General features: G+C 32.3%; 2 protein-coding genes across 2 annotated transcripts; both read right to left on the reverse strand.

Moving 5' to 3' along the window:
* Positions 1-8,329: 8,329 nt before the first annotated feature.
* On the reverse strand, positions 8,330-9,187 carry LOC141680519 (uncharacterized). The gene has a single exon (XM_074486723.1). The coding sequence runs from the start codon at positions 9,185-9,187 to the stop codon at positions 8,330-8,332; it is 858 nt and encodes a 285-aa protein (XP_074342824.1).
* A 425-nt stretch (positions 9,188-9,612) lies between these two features.
* Positions 9,613-16,314, reverse strand: LOC141676620 (beta-glucosidase-like SFR2, chloroplastic). The gene is made up of 11 exons (XM_074482304.1): positions 16,067-16,314; positions 14,776-15,118; positions 14,399-14,537; positions 13,908-14,074; positions 12,570-12,791; positions 12,031-12,202; positions 11,681-11,914; positions 11,438-11,587; positions 11,204-11,333; positions 10,413-10,601; positions 9,613-9,911 (listed from the first exon to the last, which is right to left on the reverse strand). Exons 1-10 carry the CDS (start codon positions 16,245-16,247, stop codon positions 10,414-10,416), a joined length of 1,926 nt encoding a protein of 641 aa, XP_074338405.1. The 5' UTR covers positions 16,248-16,314; the 3' UTR covers positions 9,613-9,911; position 10,413.
* Between the last annotated feature and the right edge of the window lie 5,816 nt (positions 16,315-22,130).

Raw genomic sequence — 22,130 nt, forward strand, 5'->3', positions numbered from 1 at the left:
CACTTTATTGTCCTTTTTACTTGTGACAATACAGGCTTCAGAATTGAAGGAAACAGTATTCCCTCTGTCACATAGTTGACCGATGCTCAATAAATTGTGTTTGAGACCATCAACCAATGCAACTTCATCAATGATGACATTTTCTTTTGAAATCAAGCCATATCCCATAGTGAATCCTTTGTTGTCATCTCCAAAGGTTATGCTAGGGCCAGCTCTCTCCTTAAACTCTGTGAGCAGGGTGAAATCTCCTGTCATGTGTCTTGAACAACCACTGTCCAAGTACCATAGATTCCTTCTTTGTCCCTGCACACAGCAAAATCAATCAAGTTGATTTTGGTACCCAAGTGTCCTTGGGTCCAGCCTTGTTAGTCTTTTTCCTAGACTTCATTCATCCTGCATCTTTTGACTTAGGTAACTTTGGGTCTACCTTGGTCTCAGATGTGGTTGGTTGAAGTGTAGGGTTAGTCACAGAATCATTTAACACATTTGATTGAATTTGATAAGGCATAGGTTGTGCAAACATGTTATTCCACATAGGCATATTGTATGGCATTTGAGGCATACTAAATGCAGTAAAGTAAGGATTGTTAATGTATGGCATGTTTGTAAAATGTGCATGGGGATTCTGGTGAGACATAACAGGCATAGTATGCAGAGGTGACATAGACATGTTAGGCATGGAGGGATTTGAAGGCATGGGAGCATTTTTAACAGATTTGCAATTATCAGATAGGTGATTAACACTTTTACAATGTACACAGCTTTTTCTAGGAGCATACCTATCAGGTGTGTAATTGTTATGTTTATTAATCCCTACCTTCCCATTTCTTTTAGATTTTCTTTTAGTTTCCTTCTTATCCTCAACCAACTTAAGCCTATCTTTCAACTGATCTAAAGTCATGTGTCCTATATTCACCTTACTGACATTTTTGGATGTGCTAGCTCCTTCTTTGACAAAGTTCTTGAGAGTTGAATCATTCTTTTTATTTTTAAAAGAACTTGCCTGTTTTAATTGATGAGCCTTCAACGGATGCTCCTTTTCTTCCTTCAACGGATAACTTTCATCATCCGTTGATTCCACATCCGTTGACAATCCATCAATTAATTCTAACTTCTTTTTGTTTTTCTTCCAGGCATCCTCACAGAATGATTCAATTCCCTGAACCTTGGCAATTTGAACACCAACATCCCTAGATGTTTTCCAGGCCTTGATTACCTCTTGCTCACTTTCTAACTGTTTAGAAAGAATTTCTACTTTCTTAACAGCTTCTTCTAGTTCACTCTCAACAGTCAAGCATTTAAGTTTAATCTTTTCAAGCTCAATTACCTGACTCTCTAACACAACATTCCTATCACTTAAAAACACATTATTTTCTTTGATCCTAGTGTTTTCTTTAGCTAGTGATTTAAGAGAAACACGCAAATGATATAATTCATTGGACATATCATTTATGGCTTCATTGCATTCATGTTTAGAAAGCTGAGAGAGATCAGTAGTAATTATCTGGTTGCTTGATGAACTAGTTTTATTTTCATCAGAATTAGCCATCAGGGCTAGGTTGACATATTCCACATCATCATCTTCATTTACCCCATCTGCTGCCCAATCATCTTGAGTGAGAAAAGCTCTTTCCTTTTGTTTGAGCAAATCAAAATACTTCCTTTTGTAATCAACTTGCTCAAATTTCTTTTTCTCAGAATTTGGCTTCCTACACTCACTTGCAAAGTGTCCACTAATGCCACAGTTGTAACATTTGAACTTTGATTTGTCCACCATGTTTTTGTTTGGCTTAGTGAACTTTGTGTTTTTCCTGAACTTCATCTTTGCAAACCTCCTGGACAGAAAGGCCAGATGTTCATCAATATCATCAGATCCATCCTGACTGGAATTGTCTTCATCCTCATCAACTTGCTCTTTACCCTTGCTTGATTCTGATTTGCTTGTGCCAATTTTGAGACTTGGCATTGTCTTTTCCTCATTTCTGGCTTCAACTTTTTCACTGTCAGCTACAAGTGCAACTGATCCTCCTTTTCTCTTTCCCTTTTCCAACAGCTCATCTTGCTCCATCTCAAGTTCATAAGTCTTCAAAATTCCATATAATCTTTCAAGTGTGAAGTCCTTATAATCTTGAGAATTTCTTAGAGAAACAGTCATAGGCTTCCATTCCTTTGGTAGAGACCTTAGAAATTTTAAATTGGAGTCCTTGACTTGGTACACTCTCCCATACAGCTTTAATCCATTCAATAGTTTCTGAAATCTGTTGAATGTATCATTCAATGATTCTCCTTCTTCAAAATGAAAATATTCATATTGTTGAATGAGAAGCTGCATTTTGTTTTCTCTAACTTGCTCAGTGCCTTCACAGATAAGCTGCACAGTATCCCAAATTTCCTTAGCAGTTTGGCTATTGATGACATTGTCAAATATATCTTGATCCAGGCCATTAAATAAAATGTTCATGGCTTTCTTGTCCTTGTGGACCTCTTCAATATCTTCAACAGTCCATTCTGCCTTTGGCTTGGGAATAGACTGTCCAATAGCAACTGTAGCAGTAGCAGCTGTGGCCACCTTGTGTGGGATGTGAGGACCATTCTCAATGCAGTTGATGTAGCTTTCATCTTTAGAGAGAAGATGTAAATGCATCTTCACCTTCCAGTGATGATAGTTATCTCTTTCCAGGATTGGAATCTTTACACCAATATCCTTCTTACTCATGATGTTAGCAGAATAGATCTTTAAACTCTTTGTATGTTAAGAGCTTGCTCTGATACCAATTGTTATTCCCAGTGGACTAACAATGAGATTTACAGAAGGGGGGGTTGAATGTAAATCTCAAAACTTTTTCAAGTTTTGAGCAGTTTGTAAGACTAAGTGTTTGGGTGATCAAATGTGTGTGAATTGCTTGGAGCTGATGCAGACAGATATATATTCAAACACAAATATACTGAACACAAAGAACTTAAAAACTTTTCTGGTGGATTTGTTGTTCCACCAGAGATGTGTTATTTCAGAAAATCTGTGATTCAAAAACTAAAATCACAGCTGCTTCCTAGTACAAACTAGATGATTTTCTCTCTTGATATTTCTAAACAGCTCAGTAAAAATTCATTTCTAATTACTAGCTGCTACTTGGTTTATATAACACCAAGTTTACAAGTGAAGACAAAGATAAAGTACAATAAGACAATAGTTCTCCACTTGTTTCTGTTCCATTTTTATCCAGTGTAATATGGAATTATCTGTTGACTTTCCATTATGAACCAGACTAAAAATGGCTGCTTTTTCTGCTGTTCCTGAAATAGGCTACCACATCTCTGTCAATCCATGTGCCTCTGTCAGCTTTGTTAACTGTCACTATCAACTGCTGTGAGACTGAGCATCCGTTGAAGCTTTCATCCGTTGATGCTCTAGCAGTTGAAGCTTTATCCGTTGAAGCACTTATCCGTTGATGGATATTATCCGTTGAAGCATTAGAGACATCCGTTGAAGCTTAGTTTCTTATCCGTTGAAGGTCTTCAATATCCGTTGACACTTCTTCACTTATACAAAATTACAAGGCATTAAATATTTATAATTAGCCCTCCTATTTGTACATCCATTAGTAGTCAACATGACTGATTATCTCCTAACAACATCTAAGAATTACAGCTTGAAATCAGAGAGTGGGATGTGCTACAATACCAAACTTATTGCTAAGTAAGGCTACTCCTTCAACGGATAGCCAAGATGGTCTTATCCGTTGAGGCTACAAATACTAGATTTCTACTTAAGTGTTTTGCTGAACTTATCATCAAACTAATACACATATTCCTAACATATACTAACATTTTATCATGTATAAACATCCAAATATCAACACCAATTATTAGATAATTCACCAAAAATCACATAATAATCACATTATAATTATTTATTGATAAAAATAATTACACGCTATATCCCGGATATTACACTTGACATGGGTTTTGACCCTCACTATCAACAGTCTAATGAAGCTCTGCTACAAGGCGAAGTACTGATTTGCTTCAGGTGGCCAAAAATGGTGTGAAATTTATTTATCTTGGGATCCAAGTAGTTGGAGGTCAAGGTGTTGCAGGGGTGTTGGAAATATATGGTGTCATTTTTTAATATCACCTTAATGATGAAGACATCCCGCTTGGTCCGGTGGTCGATCATAGGTGGAAATGGTGTTTTACATTCAACGGAAAGTTTAGATTTGAGGAACACATTATTGTAACAAAGGGCATTTTAGTCTTGGCTCGTTATGAAGTAGTTTTGTGAATGTGTCTGCGACTTTGATGTGTTTATTATTAATGGAAGCTACATTATGTTTGAAGAATTGAAAAGGATGGAAACGGAATGTTTACGCGGAATAAAGTATTTTTACCAAGAGCGCATAATCAGTTTTTTTATTGAGGATGTGGAATGCTCTTGGAGCTCGAAACTTGATACATTATGTTGTGATTATATTTGCAGTTAGACTTTACTTTTCATTTTTCTTGCAAGTTTGTGTATTATAGGTTGACATTACCTTCCACAAATGATAGAGTTGTTTTCCGATCCTATGGCAACACTGCTAAAAGAAAATGTATTTTTTATATATCTTTACCTATAATTTTTTTTACTATTATTATATTGTTTGTTAAATTGTACTCAATAAGAGTTACCTGATAACATAGTTTAGAGTAATATTATGTATTATGTTCTCAATACATATTTTGTCATGTACATATTAAGAAAGTAAAGGAAGAGGTATTTGAAACATCTAAAAAATCTCATGGGACTTCACTATGTGGATTATAAGGATGCATTAGCTAATCCTCTTATGAACACATAATCTGCAATGAACAGTCTGAATGTTAGTACAGTACTATAGTAAAAAAGTTTGTTGATGTAAGTACTAAAAACATATATATATTATGATATTTTTACTATCTCCTTTATGATCTCCGTTAAATGTTATTTTTACATATCCAATCAAGAGAGCTGTAGGTTTTTCAAGCCATTGATCTTCTAAACTTTCTCAAACAAAGTTTACTGCCCCCGAATTGTGCTTGCTACATCAGAAGTTGTGCACGAGGTGTATGTTATCTTATTTTATATTTGCACGAGGTAATAGTTAACTTAAAAAGATTCCTGAAACTGATAGATGATGAACGAAGAAAACTCGGTATAAAATAATACTGATGTGTGTATACCTGCAATGCAAATTTGCTTATTCTTTTTTATATAAAATAAATATTAACTACAAATTACGTATTTTAAAATGAATGAATTTTGGTGAATAGCTTTTTGTAATTTTTAGTTCATGTATTTATTATTAATAGATTATTAATTGATAGATAATATAATTTTATTTAAAGCTTACATAGTCATATTTAAAAGAATAATTTTATTTAAAGTTTACATAGTCATATTAAAAGAATTAACATTATTCTGTAATGTCAAATTTTAATTCTCCCTTTATATCTTTGCATGATAGACTTTATGGAAACCATTCCTTTAGTATGTAGTTAGTAATCTTATGCCTCATGTTCCAAAGAAAAGGTCATCAAACAACTCATCTTCAATGTAGCGATAAGAGGCTGCTAGTTGAAGTTTGATGCACCATATGAAGCCCAGTTCTTGGTATATTTGTTAAAATCTTAAAATTGAAAATTTATTTTGTTAAGCACTAATTCATGATAGTTAATCCTTCATGCCGCATCTTTTCATTAGTCTACTTCATATATATTATAATAGTGACCCTTCCCAACAGTTGTACCTTGTCTTGGGTCGGACATTATGCACCAGAGCCGTGCCTGAGGGTGTACGAGTGGTGCCACTGCACAGAGCCCTCAGATATGATGGGGCAAATTTTTCCATATACAGGTGTATATATATGTATACTAAAACAGGAAAACAATGTTTAGTTAAAGAATATAATTTTTTAAGGTTGAAAATTTGTAAATGAAAAATAATTGAAAAATGTTATACATTTAAATAATTTTAAATTATTACCTAAAATAAGTCACATTAATTCTAAAAATACCAATATAAAAATTATTTAAAAATAAAAAATGCCTTGTAAATCTCCTTCAATGCTCTCGACTAGGCAAACTACTAGTTTTAATAAAAAAATTATAGTTAACTAATATGATTATATACACTTACTTTTTAATGGTGACAATATATACATTATTATGTCATTTAAATAATGATTTAAATTTTAGGTATATTATTCATCTTAAATATATCCATTTTTAATGTATATATTATATGAAACAAGTAAATTTAATATAAAAAAATAAATAATGGATTTAACAGATCTAAATTACAAGTTTATGTATAAATAAGTTTTATTTGACTATTTATTTTTTTATCAATATTATATCTTACTTACTTATAAAAAAATATATCATAAATCACATGTATAACTTATCTCTTTAAGATAAATATTTAATTTCTTATATATAGCATAACATATTAAAATTTAAATGTATAACTGTTTTTTAGTTAATTTTGATTATGTCATAAAATCACTTTTTGTACTTTAATTATTATATTTTGTTTATAAAATTTAGTTTTTTTTATTATTTGATGTAAAAAAAATTAAAAATTTAGTATGGCACTTTTTTAGATTTTGAACGGGGCACTGAAAATTTCAGGCACGGCTCTGTTATGCACTATTGGACTTTTTAAGTATTGTCAAATATTTTATAAAAATGTCAATGAACATCAAAATCTTCTTAGTAGAGAGAGTTGACAGAAAGTTATGACTCATGCAAATGAACATTTTTTGCCATTAACTATACCTGTTATTCATCATAATTGAGTTAATGTACGTGTTATATTAATTATCAAAACATTCAGAGTTTTACTAAGTTCACTTATTATAATCGTCATTTGTTTAACGTTGAAATCTTCTTGGCAAAGATAATCCTGACATTGATTCGAGATTTTAATAAATCAATAGGTTCATGTAATTTTCTTTGAAAATGATGATTATGTTTTTTGGTGCATATTTATGTATTTTAATTTGCTCGTTAATATATTTAGGAATTAACCATTTCAGAATACGATATACCGATTGCTTTCATTTATATAACAGTTTATGTTTAATAAATTATCGGATAACAAGTATGCGTAGCGTGGACAAAAATCCCTAGTCTAATTTAAGAGTGATAGGAAGCATGTTTAAATAAACAAAATTACACTTTAACTACTGAGATTTTACATCCATCTTTAATTTACAAGTGTTATATTAGATATTAAAAATGATAGGTATCTGAATTCACTCCCAAAATAATTCTTACATGTTCATGTGTAACATGTATAATCGATAACTTCACTAATAATAAAATATAACCCGTGTATATACACAATTAAAACATTTTAAGTATTGTACAAAATTATTAGTGAATTTTTGTGAGAACTAGTACGGGATTCTTACCACTACCCTTTAGATATACCATCCCTTCTACTAGTACGATGAGTGAACTTGCTCCGACAAACTACGATCAGTGAACTTGCTCCGACAGACTACATTCGAACGGTGCAAGAATTTTGGTTCCATTTGACCATTTTTATCACAAATTTCATATCTTGTAACTTTGATTAGAAATATGAAATGAGGTAGTCCTTAGGGGTATGGTGAACATTTCCCATAACAATTTTATTAGTACCTCTAGCCGAACATTAGCTTATGTGAATAATATGTTGATTTTAAATTAGAGTTAGCTGGCCCGAGGATGACCTCAGGCAACAGGTAGACTAGTAGCATCAAACAAAAGTGCTACAGCCTACATATATATAACGTGAAGAACATCTCTGTATTCTAACAGTATTTTGATGAAACAAAAAACTTAAGGGCTGATATATTTAAGTACGTATGTATACATGGGAAATAAACTGGGAACAAATACTTGTTTTATTTCTACTTCTTAAAAAGAACTACATGCAGGATATATATATCCTGTAAAACAACTGAATACCAACTAAAAACTAGCAACTATCTAGCTATTTCTTCTCCACTACGTACACCCACACTCCTAGTAAGGCAGAACAACCCGAGAGACTAGGTCCAAACTGTAGACACGGACTCAATTTCACAGACTTGGTTACAACGTGTATTAATAAAACAAATAACTAAAACTAAGCTAATAAATAAATAAAAAAAAGCTAAGTTTAGATTAAAAATCCCAACAATCTCTCCCTTAATCTAAACTTAAGGAACACTTTCTCTTCGCCTGTGATGCACTTCTCACCACCATCAATTTTGATGCACTTTCTCATCAATAAAACACTTTGGAGCACTTTCTCTCCATGGTGCACTTCTCACCCACAACTCTAAAGGAGTGGTTCTCCCTCGATCAATTGTGCCATGATTTCTTCATCATTTTGTAATCTACAATTCTTTGTCAGATTCCCATATTTTTTGTATTTGTAGCATTGTGGCTTTCCTTTGTACCAACAATCATTTTCTTCATGACCAATCTTATGACAGTGGTTGCATTGAACTCTATTACCTGTGCCTTTTGAGGATGAAACTTTAGCTAATAGGAGTCCCTCATTTTTTCCTCCAATTTCTTCCTCCCTCATTGATCTCCTTTGGTCCACGGCGTGAAGTGAATTGATCAATTCTGAAACAGTTAATTTCGAGAGATCTTTAGTATCTTCAAGTGAGGAAATTTTAGTTTCATACCTCTCGGGAAGAGTCACTAAAAGTTTGTCCACAACTCTTTGACTCGAGAAGTCTCCACCAAGTAATTTGATTTGGTTAACAATGTACATCAACCTACTCCCATATTCCTTGACGCCTTCGTTACTTTTCATTCTCATCATCTCAAACTCTCTCTTGAGGTTCAGAATTTGCATCAGTTTGGTTTGTTGGTTGCCTTCAAATTCTTCCTTAATTTTTGTCCATGCTTCTTTAGGAGTATCACAACCCATAATAGTTGTAAAGATCTCTTCCGACACAGCTGCATGTAGACATGAAAGTGCCTTTGCTTCTCTTGCCACTTCTTCATCACGTTTTTTGATTTGGGCTGCTGTTGGATTTTGTGAAAGAGGGGTTAGCTCAACATCACTCTCAATTGCTTCCCACAAACTCATAGCTTTCAAATATGATTTCATTTTGATAGCCCATGAATTATAATGATCTCCTTTGAATAATGGAATAGAGACTGAAAAGTTGTTTGATGCCATTGAATATGAAAAATAAGTACTTTAATATATATAGACAGATGTATGTACAAAAAAAAAATATCAACTCACAAGCCCTAGATCATGAGCTCTGATACCAAATGATGAAACAAAAAACTTAAGGGCTGATATATTTAAGTACGTATGTATACATGGGAAATAAACTGGGAACAAATACTTGTTTTATTTCTACTTCTTAAAAAGAACTACATGCAGGATATATATATATATATATCATGTAAAACAACTGAATACCAACTAAAAACTAGCAACTATCTAGCTATTTCTTCTCCACTACGTACACCCACACTCCTAGTAAGGCAGAACAACCCGAGAGACTAGGTCCAAACTGTAGACACGGACTCAATTTCACAGACTTGGTTACAACTTGTATTAATAAAACAAATAACTAAAACTAAGCTAATAAATAAATAAAACAAAGCTAAGTTTAGATTAAAAATCCCAACATATTTTACAGTTACAGTTACAGTTACAGTTACATACATGGGTCTACTAATCAACATTAAAGAATACAAGGAGATCACCAAATGACATCCATTAGCTTGTGATTTTAAGGCTGCTGCAAAATCATCGTTTCAGTTCGTTGCAAGCATTTTACCTCCGACCAAGGGAAGGACATCTTTCCATCACGCAACAGATGCACAACTTCCGAAGTATTCACTTTTATTTACTAAACTTAGGTTCTCCCAGCAATAACTTGAGAAACCTGCGGTGAAGATATTTGCAAAGAAATCATGTACAATAGAAGGTTATAGTCTTATAAATGGTGTATTTGATAGTAACTACGTAGATGTGAAAATGCAACATGAGTTGCGTGACCAACTGAATGTACAACCTCAAAAAAAAATGTAACAGTTGAGAGATCTGTAGAGTGTGTCAAAGGTAAACAAATTTAGCTTAATACTTGCGACAAGATGTTCAAGCATGATACTGGGTGAGTCCACAAGCTTTAAATCATTAACGCATATTAACCGGTAATCTATTGGCACATACTGTCTACCGGATGAACTTTACCTACCAGGAACTACTAAAAACATATGCTCACAATATTAACATTAGGGTCAACTTTATTAAGATTCTGGAAAGTAAGACCAGGTGGCTATATTAATATATCTGTATATAAATGTCTTCCGTGTAATGTGTTTGGTCATTTGAAAACGTAGATGGGAGCACCCCCGAGACAATACAGATATAAGTAAAGTCTTACTTCAAAGGGGTTGGAGAACCAGTCCTCCGTCATCATCCTGGTGTGCTTTAGATTTTCTTCGGATGTAGAAAGGTTGGAGAGTCCATCGAATAAAACGGCTCAAAAAATCCTGTGGACCTTCCATTTCATAATGTCCAAACTTCCAATCTCGTTCAATATAAGGTCTCATTGAGGGTTCATCGAGGCCTCCTGTTAAAACAAGGATATACAGTTATATCTAGTCTATACATGAACCTCATCAAAAAGAACGGAAACTGCAACTTTTTGGTTACACGTTATTTCCCATGTATTGCAATGTGAGAATCAGCTTGGTAGGTGAACTTATAGATTTCGTTTGTGCTGTGATTAAAAAATGGACTGCTGGCAGTCTTGCAAAGCTACTCTACTCTTCTTAATAAATTAGGAAATATATTAAGAATGGAAGATGAGACGGAATTTAATTTAGGCTTCTTATTTTTCCAAATCTAGGTAATTTTCAAATTTCAGGAACTTAGATAAATGGTGGATTACACTAGGACAGGGTAAGCCAAACTGTTTCGCCCAATGTAGATAAAACACTTCAAAACTTCACTCCACAGGGGAAACCTTCAATGTGCTTAATGTGAGCGTGCATTAAGCAGATCTGTCGTATAGTGTCCATACTAAAAGCACAGGTTTCTTATTTAAGAAATAACAATGTTAGAAGCCAAGTGACAGAATGAAGTAATTAAATGGAGCCACATATTAAACTAAAAGTTTAGTATGTGAGACTGTACTAAGGAACTAAAAGAATACATAAATATACGACCTACCTGCATACATTAAACCATATTTGTTAACTATCCGGTAAAATGGTCTTGTTTTTTTCTCTCTAGCAGCTCTTTGAAGTTCATTCCATGCTTGCTTCCTCTCTTCACGAGTAATTATACCTGAAGTTGCTACCTTAAAATCCAGGATGCCAATCAAAAACTGAGTGATAAGCACAAAAGGAGGAAGAAAGAAATAAGAATAGTTAAATTCAAAGCAAACATATAGAAAGGTCTTACTTTTGTAAACAAATTATACGACGGACGTGGGATCCGTGCAAGGTCATTGAGACGATCAACTGCAACAAGTCCAAATTTGGGACCATAACCATCAGCCCACTCCCAGTTATCTGAAATTGTCCAAAACAGGTAACCAATCACACGGACACCCTGAAAAATGATCATTTACAGTTTAGCACTACAACTTAATAGATGCTAAGAAGACACTGAATACGAAAAGTAAGACGAGTTAAGAATCCAAACCATCAACATGGCTGCATAAAGTGCAAGTAAATGTTCCAACATGTATGGTCGTCGGATCAAATCGGTCTCATCAGCAACCCCATTTTCAGTAATGATGAATGGAAGATTTAGGTGTTTGTATCTTTCATGGAAGTGCAAGAGCATACGGAATAAGCCATCAGGATATACCCCACGTCCAGATTCACTATATTCATCAGTCTCTACCAGCTTCAATCCAGCCCCAGCTATAACTTCCTAGTTAGCAAACAAGAAACTTTACTGGGCTAGGAAATGGTGCTTTGCAGGGAAGTCCAGAGGGACTATTACGTGTTTAAATTTTTTTAAGCACTCTTTAAAGAGTTTAAATATACCTGTCCATAGTAATTTAACCCTATATAATCCAACTTGTTGGAGACACTATCCATAAATGGAAAGAGAGTCATGGAATTAGCAACTGATACAGAGGCGACATCAAAGAGCCCATATGGACGCATAAATGACACATGATGTGCCACTCCAACTTTAGATGTCGATGACCCATTGCTGAAATTAAAAAAGGACTTGTAATATCAAAACAATGAATAAAGAAATGGATGCCTGCAGTAATTAATATTGTGGCAATGTGCATGCACACGCCAATAACAAGACTAGATAACCTTATAGGCAGGCAGATCCATTGTCAGCAATACAGAAAATATACAGAAAATATAACAATCCATGAACCCCATTTAGGCAGAATCACAAACGAAGAAGCAAACCAGACCAAGACCCATTCTTTTCCAGAAAAACCTATCTATTAAGATATTTCTATCAGCTACAACTTATTTCATCAAGGCAAATAATAAACTTCAAACATGTAACTTTTGACTGCACAACAGAATGTCATAGTATGCTTGGTCTTTTAGCAAACCTTTGTTGATGAATATAGTCATACGCCATCGCGTGAGCAGCGGAGATGCTATTCATGGTTTGGTTAAATATACCAGTAGGTAACGCAGAAGTAGCAACCTCCAGCATGTCAGGGTTACCCCCGGGCCAAGAGCCAGCGCAATAGGTGAGCATGCAGAAGACATGAGGCTCATTAAATGTTATCCAATAGTCTACCATTTCTGATACAGAGTCCACGACAAGTCTGCAATGAGAAAGGGAGCATATCAATAAGGTAATAAACTAATGTAAGAAGTACAGGGAATTTTTTGCATGTCAATAACATGACAGACAAAAGTAGAGACCATAAGTTCTGCTTCAGGTTTCTATCACTGTTAGACAGAATACATGGAAGTTCAATTTGTATTTCTTCTTAAATTGAAACTATCAGAGAATAGTCCTACTAGCGTAGATCATTCTTTAACACCAGATCAGTTGTGCATTGTAAATTTTTTGATGGGATATAGATGGAGTTAAAAAGGTGCATCATATCCCACAAAGAAACAAATATAATCTCATATGAAGCTTGATGCCATTCTTCCTAATACCAGGGTAATATTGCATTGCCCTTCAGTTATAAATGCTTTAAACTTTGTAGGCAGGATTATGTCCGTGTCAAGCAACATTACTAGTTCTTGGGGGTCCTTCACAAGAAATACTAGGTCTGCATATGATTAAAGAAATATATAATCCTAGTCTACCGCAATCGCAGACGAACTAGATCTGCCACTGCTGCAAATAGTATACTATCTGCATAATACTACGATTTTATATATTTACCTTCCATATACTTGGCAGTTATGGTAGTTGTTAGCAGCCTGCTACATGCCAACATACCAGGTTATAATAAGTACACATCTTAATCTTTTTTTTTTCAAAATTAACAGCTGGACCTGCAAATCTCATTATTTTCTCTTGGTTGTCCGAGTATATTGTTAAACAGAAAGTAAATAATTCTTACCGGACTTTAACTAGGTATACCAGAATTTGAAGATACATTTGACTTGAATAATGCAAAAGCACTTCTCTTTTCTGTAAACAAACTATGAATTTTTACACAGGTAACAGCTGGACCAGAAAATCTCACCATTTGCTCTTGGTAGTCCTAGTATTGCTAAACAGGGAAAAAAATATATTCGTACTGGACTTTAACCAGGTATGCAATAACATATTAATATGAAGATACATATCTGATATAAATAGTGCAAAACCACTTCTATTACTGTAAACGAAGTGGAGCGGAAAAGTATTTTTTAACATGAAAAATATTAATTATTATAACAGTGATATATTCAGCTTTGTAATTCAGGGAAAGACTAACTTGGTGAAGTCCATGAAATAATTGACAGTTTTCTCCGATCTCCATCCTCCATATTCGCCAGCCCATGGAGGCAGAGAATGATGGAAGAGAGTCAGCATCACTTTCATACCATAAGAACGGACCCTATTGATGATCCACTTATATCTTTCCAATGCTGCATAGTTTACCTAAGAAAGAAATGAAGCATCTAAATTCACTGCAGCTAAAAGCTAGACAGGTACTACATAATAAAACTCTAAAAATATTACAGCAGATATATAACAAATTTGTATTGCCAATTCACTATAATAAAAAAATAAAATGGTGCACATGGTAACAAAAATAAGCACATTCGAGGAAAGCATACACAGATGGAACAGGCGCATACTTTAACATTAGCATACATAGACGGTCTTGAGGAATGCACTTATTAAAATAGTATTTTTCAGTTCTAGAATGGGCAAATCGCACATCTGAATGTCTGTGTACAATATGGTCATTATTAGGCTTACGGTTTCTTTGATCCCATTAACCGGCTCTTCAGGCATGATCCTTGTCCAATCAATCCCCATTCGAAAGACACGAATCCCGGTCTCTTTAGCCAGTTTCAACTCTGTGTCCGGATCAGACCAAAACCTTAGCCTCTCCTCCCTGAAAAACAAGGATTCTGTATACTCAGTAGTCAGTAGTAAAAATATTACAGGAAATTGGAATTTTTTTTTCTCCAATATAAGCAGGAATACATTTTCTTCAAGGCTAGACCTAGTGAAATATCATATAAGGCTAACGGAGATTATGCTAGTTGAAAACTGGAATGTTTGAGGTAATTATTAACAAACGATTAGAACAGGTTACTTTTTAAATTATATATATCAAACATCTCACTCACGGGTGTGGAACATTGTGCCAGGCAGCTACATTATGTTGAGATTCTTCAGAGACCGGGGGTGGTCCTTCCTCTTTTATGTAATTACCAAATCCTCTAATTTTAGCTTCCATGGACATCTTCAGGGGCTTCCTTCTCTTTAGAGTATTCTTTGCATCCGTTCCGGATAATGGAGCTTGCTGGGATCCACCGTCTCCGGCAGCCGAACCCATTATAGCATCTACCGTCTGCGCAATTTGCTCTTTGTTGCTAGGCTCTTTTTCCGCAAACTGGAGCCAAGCATCATTTAGTCCATCTTCAACATGTGCCGGTGCCGTTGCCAGTCCAAAAAAAAACTCATCTTCCCCTTAAATCAAAGAAACACAATGTACCAGTATTATATAAGCATTAAAACATTGACAATTGATAAATGTTTCCGAAACGAATGGAGCTCAATCCATTCTCAAGACTATATGAGTGTATAAGGTATGTCAACTCCATTGAGCAGCAAGTTGAAGATCAAACTTCAGGGGAATATTATTGAGTAATGGATGAAAAAAAAATAGAGTGGAACACGGATTGCCTCCACATATATGACTACTACGCAAGAAAGCAACTCTTAAAAGAATGTATCATTCCAGATTTCGCAAAATATGTACACATTAATTTCCAAGCAAGCAAAACCGAAAATTCAAGGATAAACATTAGGCCTAAACTTGTCAATCATCAGAAAAATGAGGGGAAAGGCTGTAAACTTGTTCATGTAGGTTTCTTTGGCATTTACAACAGTAAAATAGCAATATAACTTCACTTTTTAACCTAGTGATGCTTCCTGAGCTAGAAGACACTTTTACTTGCAGGCTATAGCAGCATAAAACAACCACAAAATTACAATAATAAATAATTAAATATACTTCACCCTATAATACAAAACTCCGAAAAAAATCCTAATTTAACCTGCATATTCGTCAGCAGCAAAATGCATATTATTTTCATCTTCAAATATTCGAGTAACACCAAAATAATAGTAACAAATTACCTAGCTCCATTTCAGATACTAACTATATCCATTTACATACTTAATTATATTAGCTTACATAATAGCCACACAATTCCTATCTCAATTTTAATTTACTCATTATGACTATAAATAAATACACAATTATGCATACAGAAAAGCAAAAAACACACTAACAAGTGGAGTAACACACTGTTACTATCAGTAAGAGGTAACCTAATATATATTTCCTAACTGTGTGCGCGAGTATTTAAATTTCTCGTAAAATTAGGATTTATAATACAGAGTATGAGTTACCTTCAGCTGGATTAACATTAAAGACGGCGAGAGTGTCGGAAGTTTCATCGATCGGAGAAACAATTGGATTGAGATTCTTTTTCCGGTAACGGTCAAACGAGAAAATGTTGGCGGCGACACTGACGGTGACTAAAATTCCGGCGAGCTTCGTTGCCGAGACGAACAAAGCTATTATCGCCATTGTTGTACGGACCGTTGATTGACAAATTAAAACGCAGTAATAAATAAAAAATAGTAGTCATAGAATATATGTAGAGTGATGTTGTGTTTTGGAATGAAATTAAATTTTAATAATTAAATAATTAGAAACGTGTGTGTGAATCATTGAATGGGTCCCCTTGAACGCAGTTAGATGTTGTGTTCAGAGATTACCCAACTTTACCTGTAACAGCATCCACGAAACACGAGAGCCTTCCAGTTTACCGCTAAAAATAATACTTCTTTTTAATACTCCCTTGCCTTGTCTCGGATTACATATTCCTTTTGAAAAAATTACATATATTAAAAAAATACTTTAATAGAATTGAACAAATATACTTAATTAAATTATCAGTCTTCATGCAGGGAGAAAAGCGATAAGTTGAAACTTGACTTGCAACCGTTATACTTAGGGTGCATGTCCCAGCGACACGGGCATGCCAAGATTGGAATGTCATGACGTTAATTAGCCAGACTTGTCTTTTCATGATTCAGCATGTTTTTTTATTAATTTTTTTATCTTTTAATAATTATTTTAATATTAGAAATATCCAGAAATAACAAATATAATTTTAAAATATTTACATATAATAATAATAATAATAATAATAATCAATTGGATTTGCATGTCGAATAATTAAAAATTGAGTTTAACTGGATCTTAATCTAATTTTAATACTTGTAAAAAACAAATCTAATTTTAATAAGTAATTTCTCTTAATATCTAATATTTTATTGAATTCTAAATTTGAAAGATTTTTAATATTATGTTCTTCAAAGAAACTTCCGAAAAAATGATGATGGCTTTTAGAGGATAATACTAATCGAAAGTATTAGGGCTGTAATTCGAGCCGAGTCGAGTTCGAGTTTTTTACAGTTGAGTTTGAGCTTTTTTTTATCGAGTCGAGTCGGGCCTGAAAATAATCGAGCATGAATTGTGTGTTCGAGTTCGGCTCGGGTAATACACGAGCCGAGTTCGAGCAGTTCGCGAGATTTCGAACTTAACGAGTTTTTTAACGAGTTTAACGAGTTTTTAACGAGTTTTCGAGTTTATCGAGTTTTTTCACATATTTTCGAGTTATCGAGTCCTTATCGAGTTTATCGAGCCTGCGAGTTTATCGAGTTTTTAACATGTTTTCGAGTTATCGGGTTCTTATCGAGTTATTCGAGTTTTATTTTTACCTTCGTAAAAATATTTCTTTTTTGAAATTTTGACTTAAAATTTTAAAACATTAGTTTCACTATTAATAACAATAAATAAATGTTCGAAATAATATACATATGTTCTGAGGTAAATCTAATAACATATTCGAATACATGTATAAACTAGAAAACAAATAACACCACTTTTGTTAGTATAATTTTTTAAATCATCTATTTTATTAATTTTGTTTAACTCTATTTTCATATTTCTTAAAAATGTACTTATTTTTCTATATTGTATATTGTATATCTTATATATATGATAAATAAAGTAAAATGATAATTTTATTATTGTCGGGACTCGGGGGAGGAAAGTAATTTTTATCTTTTTTAAAACAAAAGTACGCAATAGACATTAAATCATTAATAAATAACAATTATAAAAATAATAATTTTAATTAATAGCAATACATCATAATAAAACTTTTTTTGGTGTAATTTATATCATAGTTGTATAATATACCCATTAACTTATCACTAAATTGTAAATTTAGATCTAATTAGTTGACATCTCAATTAGAATTTAGACAACTATCAAAAGTATGAATCGAATTTATAATAAAATATCAATACAGTAGTAATACATTATTACTATAAAGGACCGTTAGATTTTGAAATAAATGATAACTTTTGAATCTAAAATAAAGGAATATTCTATAGATTTATGATTTAAACAAAAAATAGAAACCCTCTATTGAATAAATTATTTGATGTAAAATTCGCAACTATCCTTTTTATTTTAAAATAAAATCAAACGAAACTCGATAACAATTTTACTTGCTTTAACTCCAACTTGATTTTTATTGTTTTACTCTTTCAAATTAATAAATTCTTATTTTTCTATAAAATACTAATAATTGATGCAATACAAATCTAATTCAGTTCAAAACAAAATTAGTTTTGAAACAAAATAAATGTTACATGAAAAATTGATAGACTAAAAATGTGACCATAAATTTTTACTTAAAAAAATTAGTATGACAAGAAATCTGAGTCAACAAGTATTTATAAATGATACATTAGAATCAAATTAAAATATTTTTTTGATAATCATATTAGTCCTATTTTGTGTACAATAGCAATAAAGAAGACTTTATAATGTTCGTAGCTAAGATATTTTATAATTTATATGTATAATGGAATAACACAATTACATATATATTGAGAAAAATTTAAAAAATATTTAAATTAAATAATCTTTATTTAGGTGGCGTATATTAAAATAAAATTATTTTGAAATAAATTAAATATTTTAAATATATTTGAGACTATTGAACATAAACATAATAATTAAAAATAAAAAGAAATTAGTTTAGCAAAAACATAAGTAATATTAATAACATAAGTAATAACATATATAAAAATTAAAAAATATTAATAAAATATAAAAAAATTAACCGAGTTCGAGTTCGAGTTTATCGAGTCGAGTTCAAAAAAACTCGGCTCGGCTCGAGTTTTTAATTGAGCCTAAGATCTTATTCGAGCTCGAGCTCGATAACGAGTTCGAGTCGAGCTCAAAAAAGCTCGGCTTGAATTACAGCTGTAGAAAGTACACAGTCATACCAGAAAAATTAAGAAACAAATGAAAAAAGTTAAAATTAGCATTTTTATTAGAAAAATATAATTTTTAAAGTTTTTTTTTTGCAAAAATATGATTTTTAAATGTTTTATTTGCAAAAATATTTTTTTTCATTTTTTTGGTAAATATACGATTTTGTAACCCCGTACAAACTAAAATACAACCTGATGCAATAAAAAAAATGTCATTTATTTTTTAGAAAACATAACAGAAGTTGTAGATGTAGTTATTTTTTATTATAAATCGTATTTTTATAAAAAAATTCAAAAAACAATAACATCGCAAACAAATTTTAAAAAATTAGTATTGTCGGTAATTTTTGAAATTATTGTTTTCATGTTTCAAAAGTAAGGGACCTAGACATCCAGTGAAGAACCAGTTAAAACGAGGCTTTCATCTTATCTTATCCGCTTAAATATCAATTTGATCCATACAAATATATTAAGGGGGCCTACAAACGGACTAATTGCTTAAGCTGGACTCAAATTATTGGACAATGGTCAATACTGGTAAATGGCCCATAATCAAAATTAAGAAGTTACTTCTACCGATGGGCCAGCGTGATGCAAAGTTCTTCCGTAAAACCCAAATTTCATCAGAATTTTTTTTCAACCTATCTTGAATCCAGGACGTAGGTCCGTTTGACTTACAAATTCTCGCATGGGACGGAATTCACATTTTAAAACTCATGTAAAATATGGTTTTCTAAATAATTTTAAATATTTTTTTTGAATAAGAATATAATGTTTAAATTTTTTGTATACAGAAAAAAAAAAATTTAAAAATAAATTATAGAACTATACCATATAATAGCCTTAAAATGCGTGACAAACATAATGAAAAAATATATAAAAAAATGAGAGGGACGGAGGGAGTAATATTCAAAAATAATATATATGTAAGTAATATATGTAATGTAGTATCAAAACTTATGATTATTAGTTTAAAAAAAACTTATGATTATTACTATGTTAGCTTAAACTTTTTTTTAACAATAAACAACGTTTCCATAAATGAATTGTATCTAAAATATAATAAGTATAACGACTCGTATATTTTGTATTATTTAAAAGTGTAATTGATTGAATAATAAATTATATAAAATATGTGTTGGTTGTGATAGCTGGGTGTTGTTTATTATTAATTATGTGTGATTTATTGGTGTACAAGGTTATTTGCGTAATTAAATATTGAGTTGTATTGAGTTGTTTTCACCTTAAAAAGTGTTTTTATTGCAGTTTTATTTTCATAAATACTTGGATTGTCTCTAAAATTATTTATATGATTTTATAATTTCAATAATAATTTTTGGGATTTTATAATATTTAGAAAGGGTTAAATAACAAGTAAGTCACTTACTGCGTCCAAATGTATCAAGTGAGTCACTGGTTACAAAACTGACTCAAATAAATCACTCATTTGAAAATTTGTATCAAAAATATCACTCTATCGTTAATCGAAATCCTTAAAAATATTATATATTGAGTTTGACACATTTTTTATGAATAATATTACATACAAATGAAAAATTCCGAGTTCTAGTATTTTAGATAATATTTATAATTTTTTTAATTTTTTTTACTATTTATTTTTATTTAAATCAAATAAAACAATCAAAAAATTAAAAATAAATAGTTGATAAAATTTTAAAAATCTAAAAATATTATCTAAATTAGTAGAACTCGTAACCTTTCATTTGGATGTTAGATCATTCACAAAAATGTGGGAAACTCAATATATAATATTTTTAAGAATTTCGACTAACGATATATTGATATTTTTGATATAAATTTTTAAATAAGTGACTCATTTGAGTCAGTTTTGTAACCGGTGACTCACTTGAAACATTTGGACGCAGTAAGTGACCTACTTGATATTTAACCCTATTTAGAAATCAATGTTTCATTAATTATTTATCTTTAAATAATTTTCTGGTTGCATTTAATTGTAAAATCAGTATTTAATTTCAGAATTCTTCAAAGATTACGAAACTCATATTTTATGAAGTTTATAATATTCTGAGAATTTTAAAATTATTTTGAAATTTTTTGGCATTAAATTCACCCGCACGTTTGTTCGTTAAATCATAAAATGTAGGTACATTGCACGAATCAAAAATGCTTTAAAAATTACGAAAATTTTATTTTATTAGTTTTTGATTATTTGTGAAATTTTAAGATTTATTCAGAATTATTTCGAGTTATTTTTATCTGTGGGTTATATCGTTAAATCGTGTTTAGCGGAACAAAAAACTGAGCTCCAGGACGAGAAAAGACACGTGTCTGATGTTTAAGTTACAATTTGTTGCGTGTCCTTATATTTTTGGTACGTGGCTGGTTTCTACAGTTCATTTATTTTATTTTATTTTTCTTTCTTCCCCTATTTCTTCCATCACGGTAACATCAAATCTCACTTACTCCCTCACAATCTCGCACATCTCTCCCGTCTCTTTATTATCTGTTTTCTTCCCCGTGGTGTTGCCGCTTATGCCTGGTGATTTCCTATGTTTCTTTCTTTTCTGATGTGCCGCCTATGGGTTTTTCCGGCCGCCGCCGGATTCCTTTCCGGCAGGGTGGTCTGCGCGGTTGTGCGCGTGTGTTGAGGTGTGTGTTGCGTTGGTGTTGTCGCCCCTGTTTCTTCTTTTCCGAGGATTACCGCCGCTCCACTTGCTTGTTCTCTGTTTATTTTCGGCTGTGTGCTTGTCTGTGTTTGTGGGCGCGTGAAGCGCGTGTGCTGTGCTGTGTTGTTCGAGTGCTTATTTTAATTTACTAATTGAATCTTTATTTTTGCAGAAAAATATATATTTGATTAAACTTTGTGAAATAAAAATATATTCGTGCAAGAATTTATTTATCGGTGAAATTTGCGTTGGAAACCCGAATTTATTCGGGCACCCGCGAATTTTACCGCCGTCGGCGATGAGCCTCGGCGAGCCGACGGTGGACCGTGATGAAATATTCAGAGTCCTAACTCGATACAAATAATTAATTATTTTAAAAGTCGTATCGTTAATTGGATTTTGAATTGTAATTGTTGGGTTGTGATCGAATTAATTTGTAATTGCGATTGGGATTTGACGTCGAT

The sequence above is a fragment of the Apium graveolens genome, chromosome 8, assembly GCF_009905375.1.
Source record: "Apium graveolens cultivar Ventura chromosome 8, ASM990537v1, whole genome shotgun sequence".
NCBI classification, from domain to species: Eukaryota; Viridiplantae; Streptophyta; class Magnoliopsida; order Apiales; family Apiaceae; genus Apium; species Apium graveolens.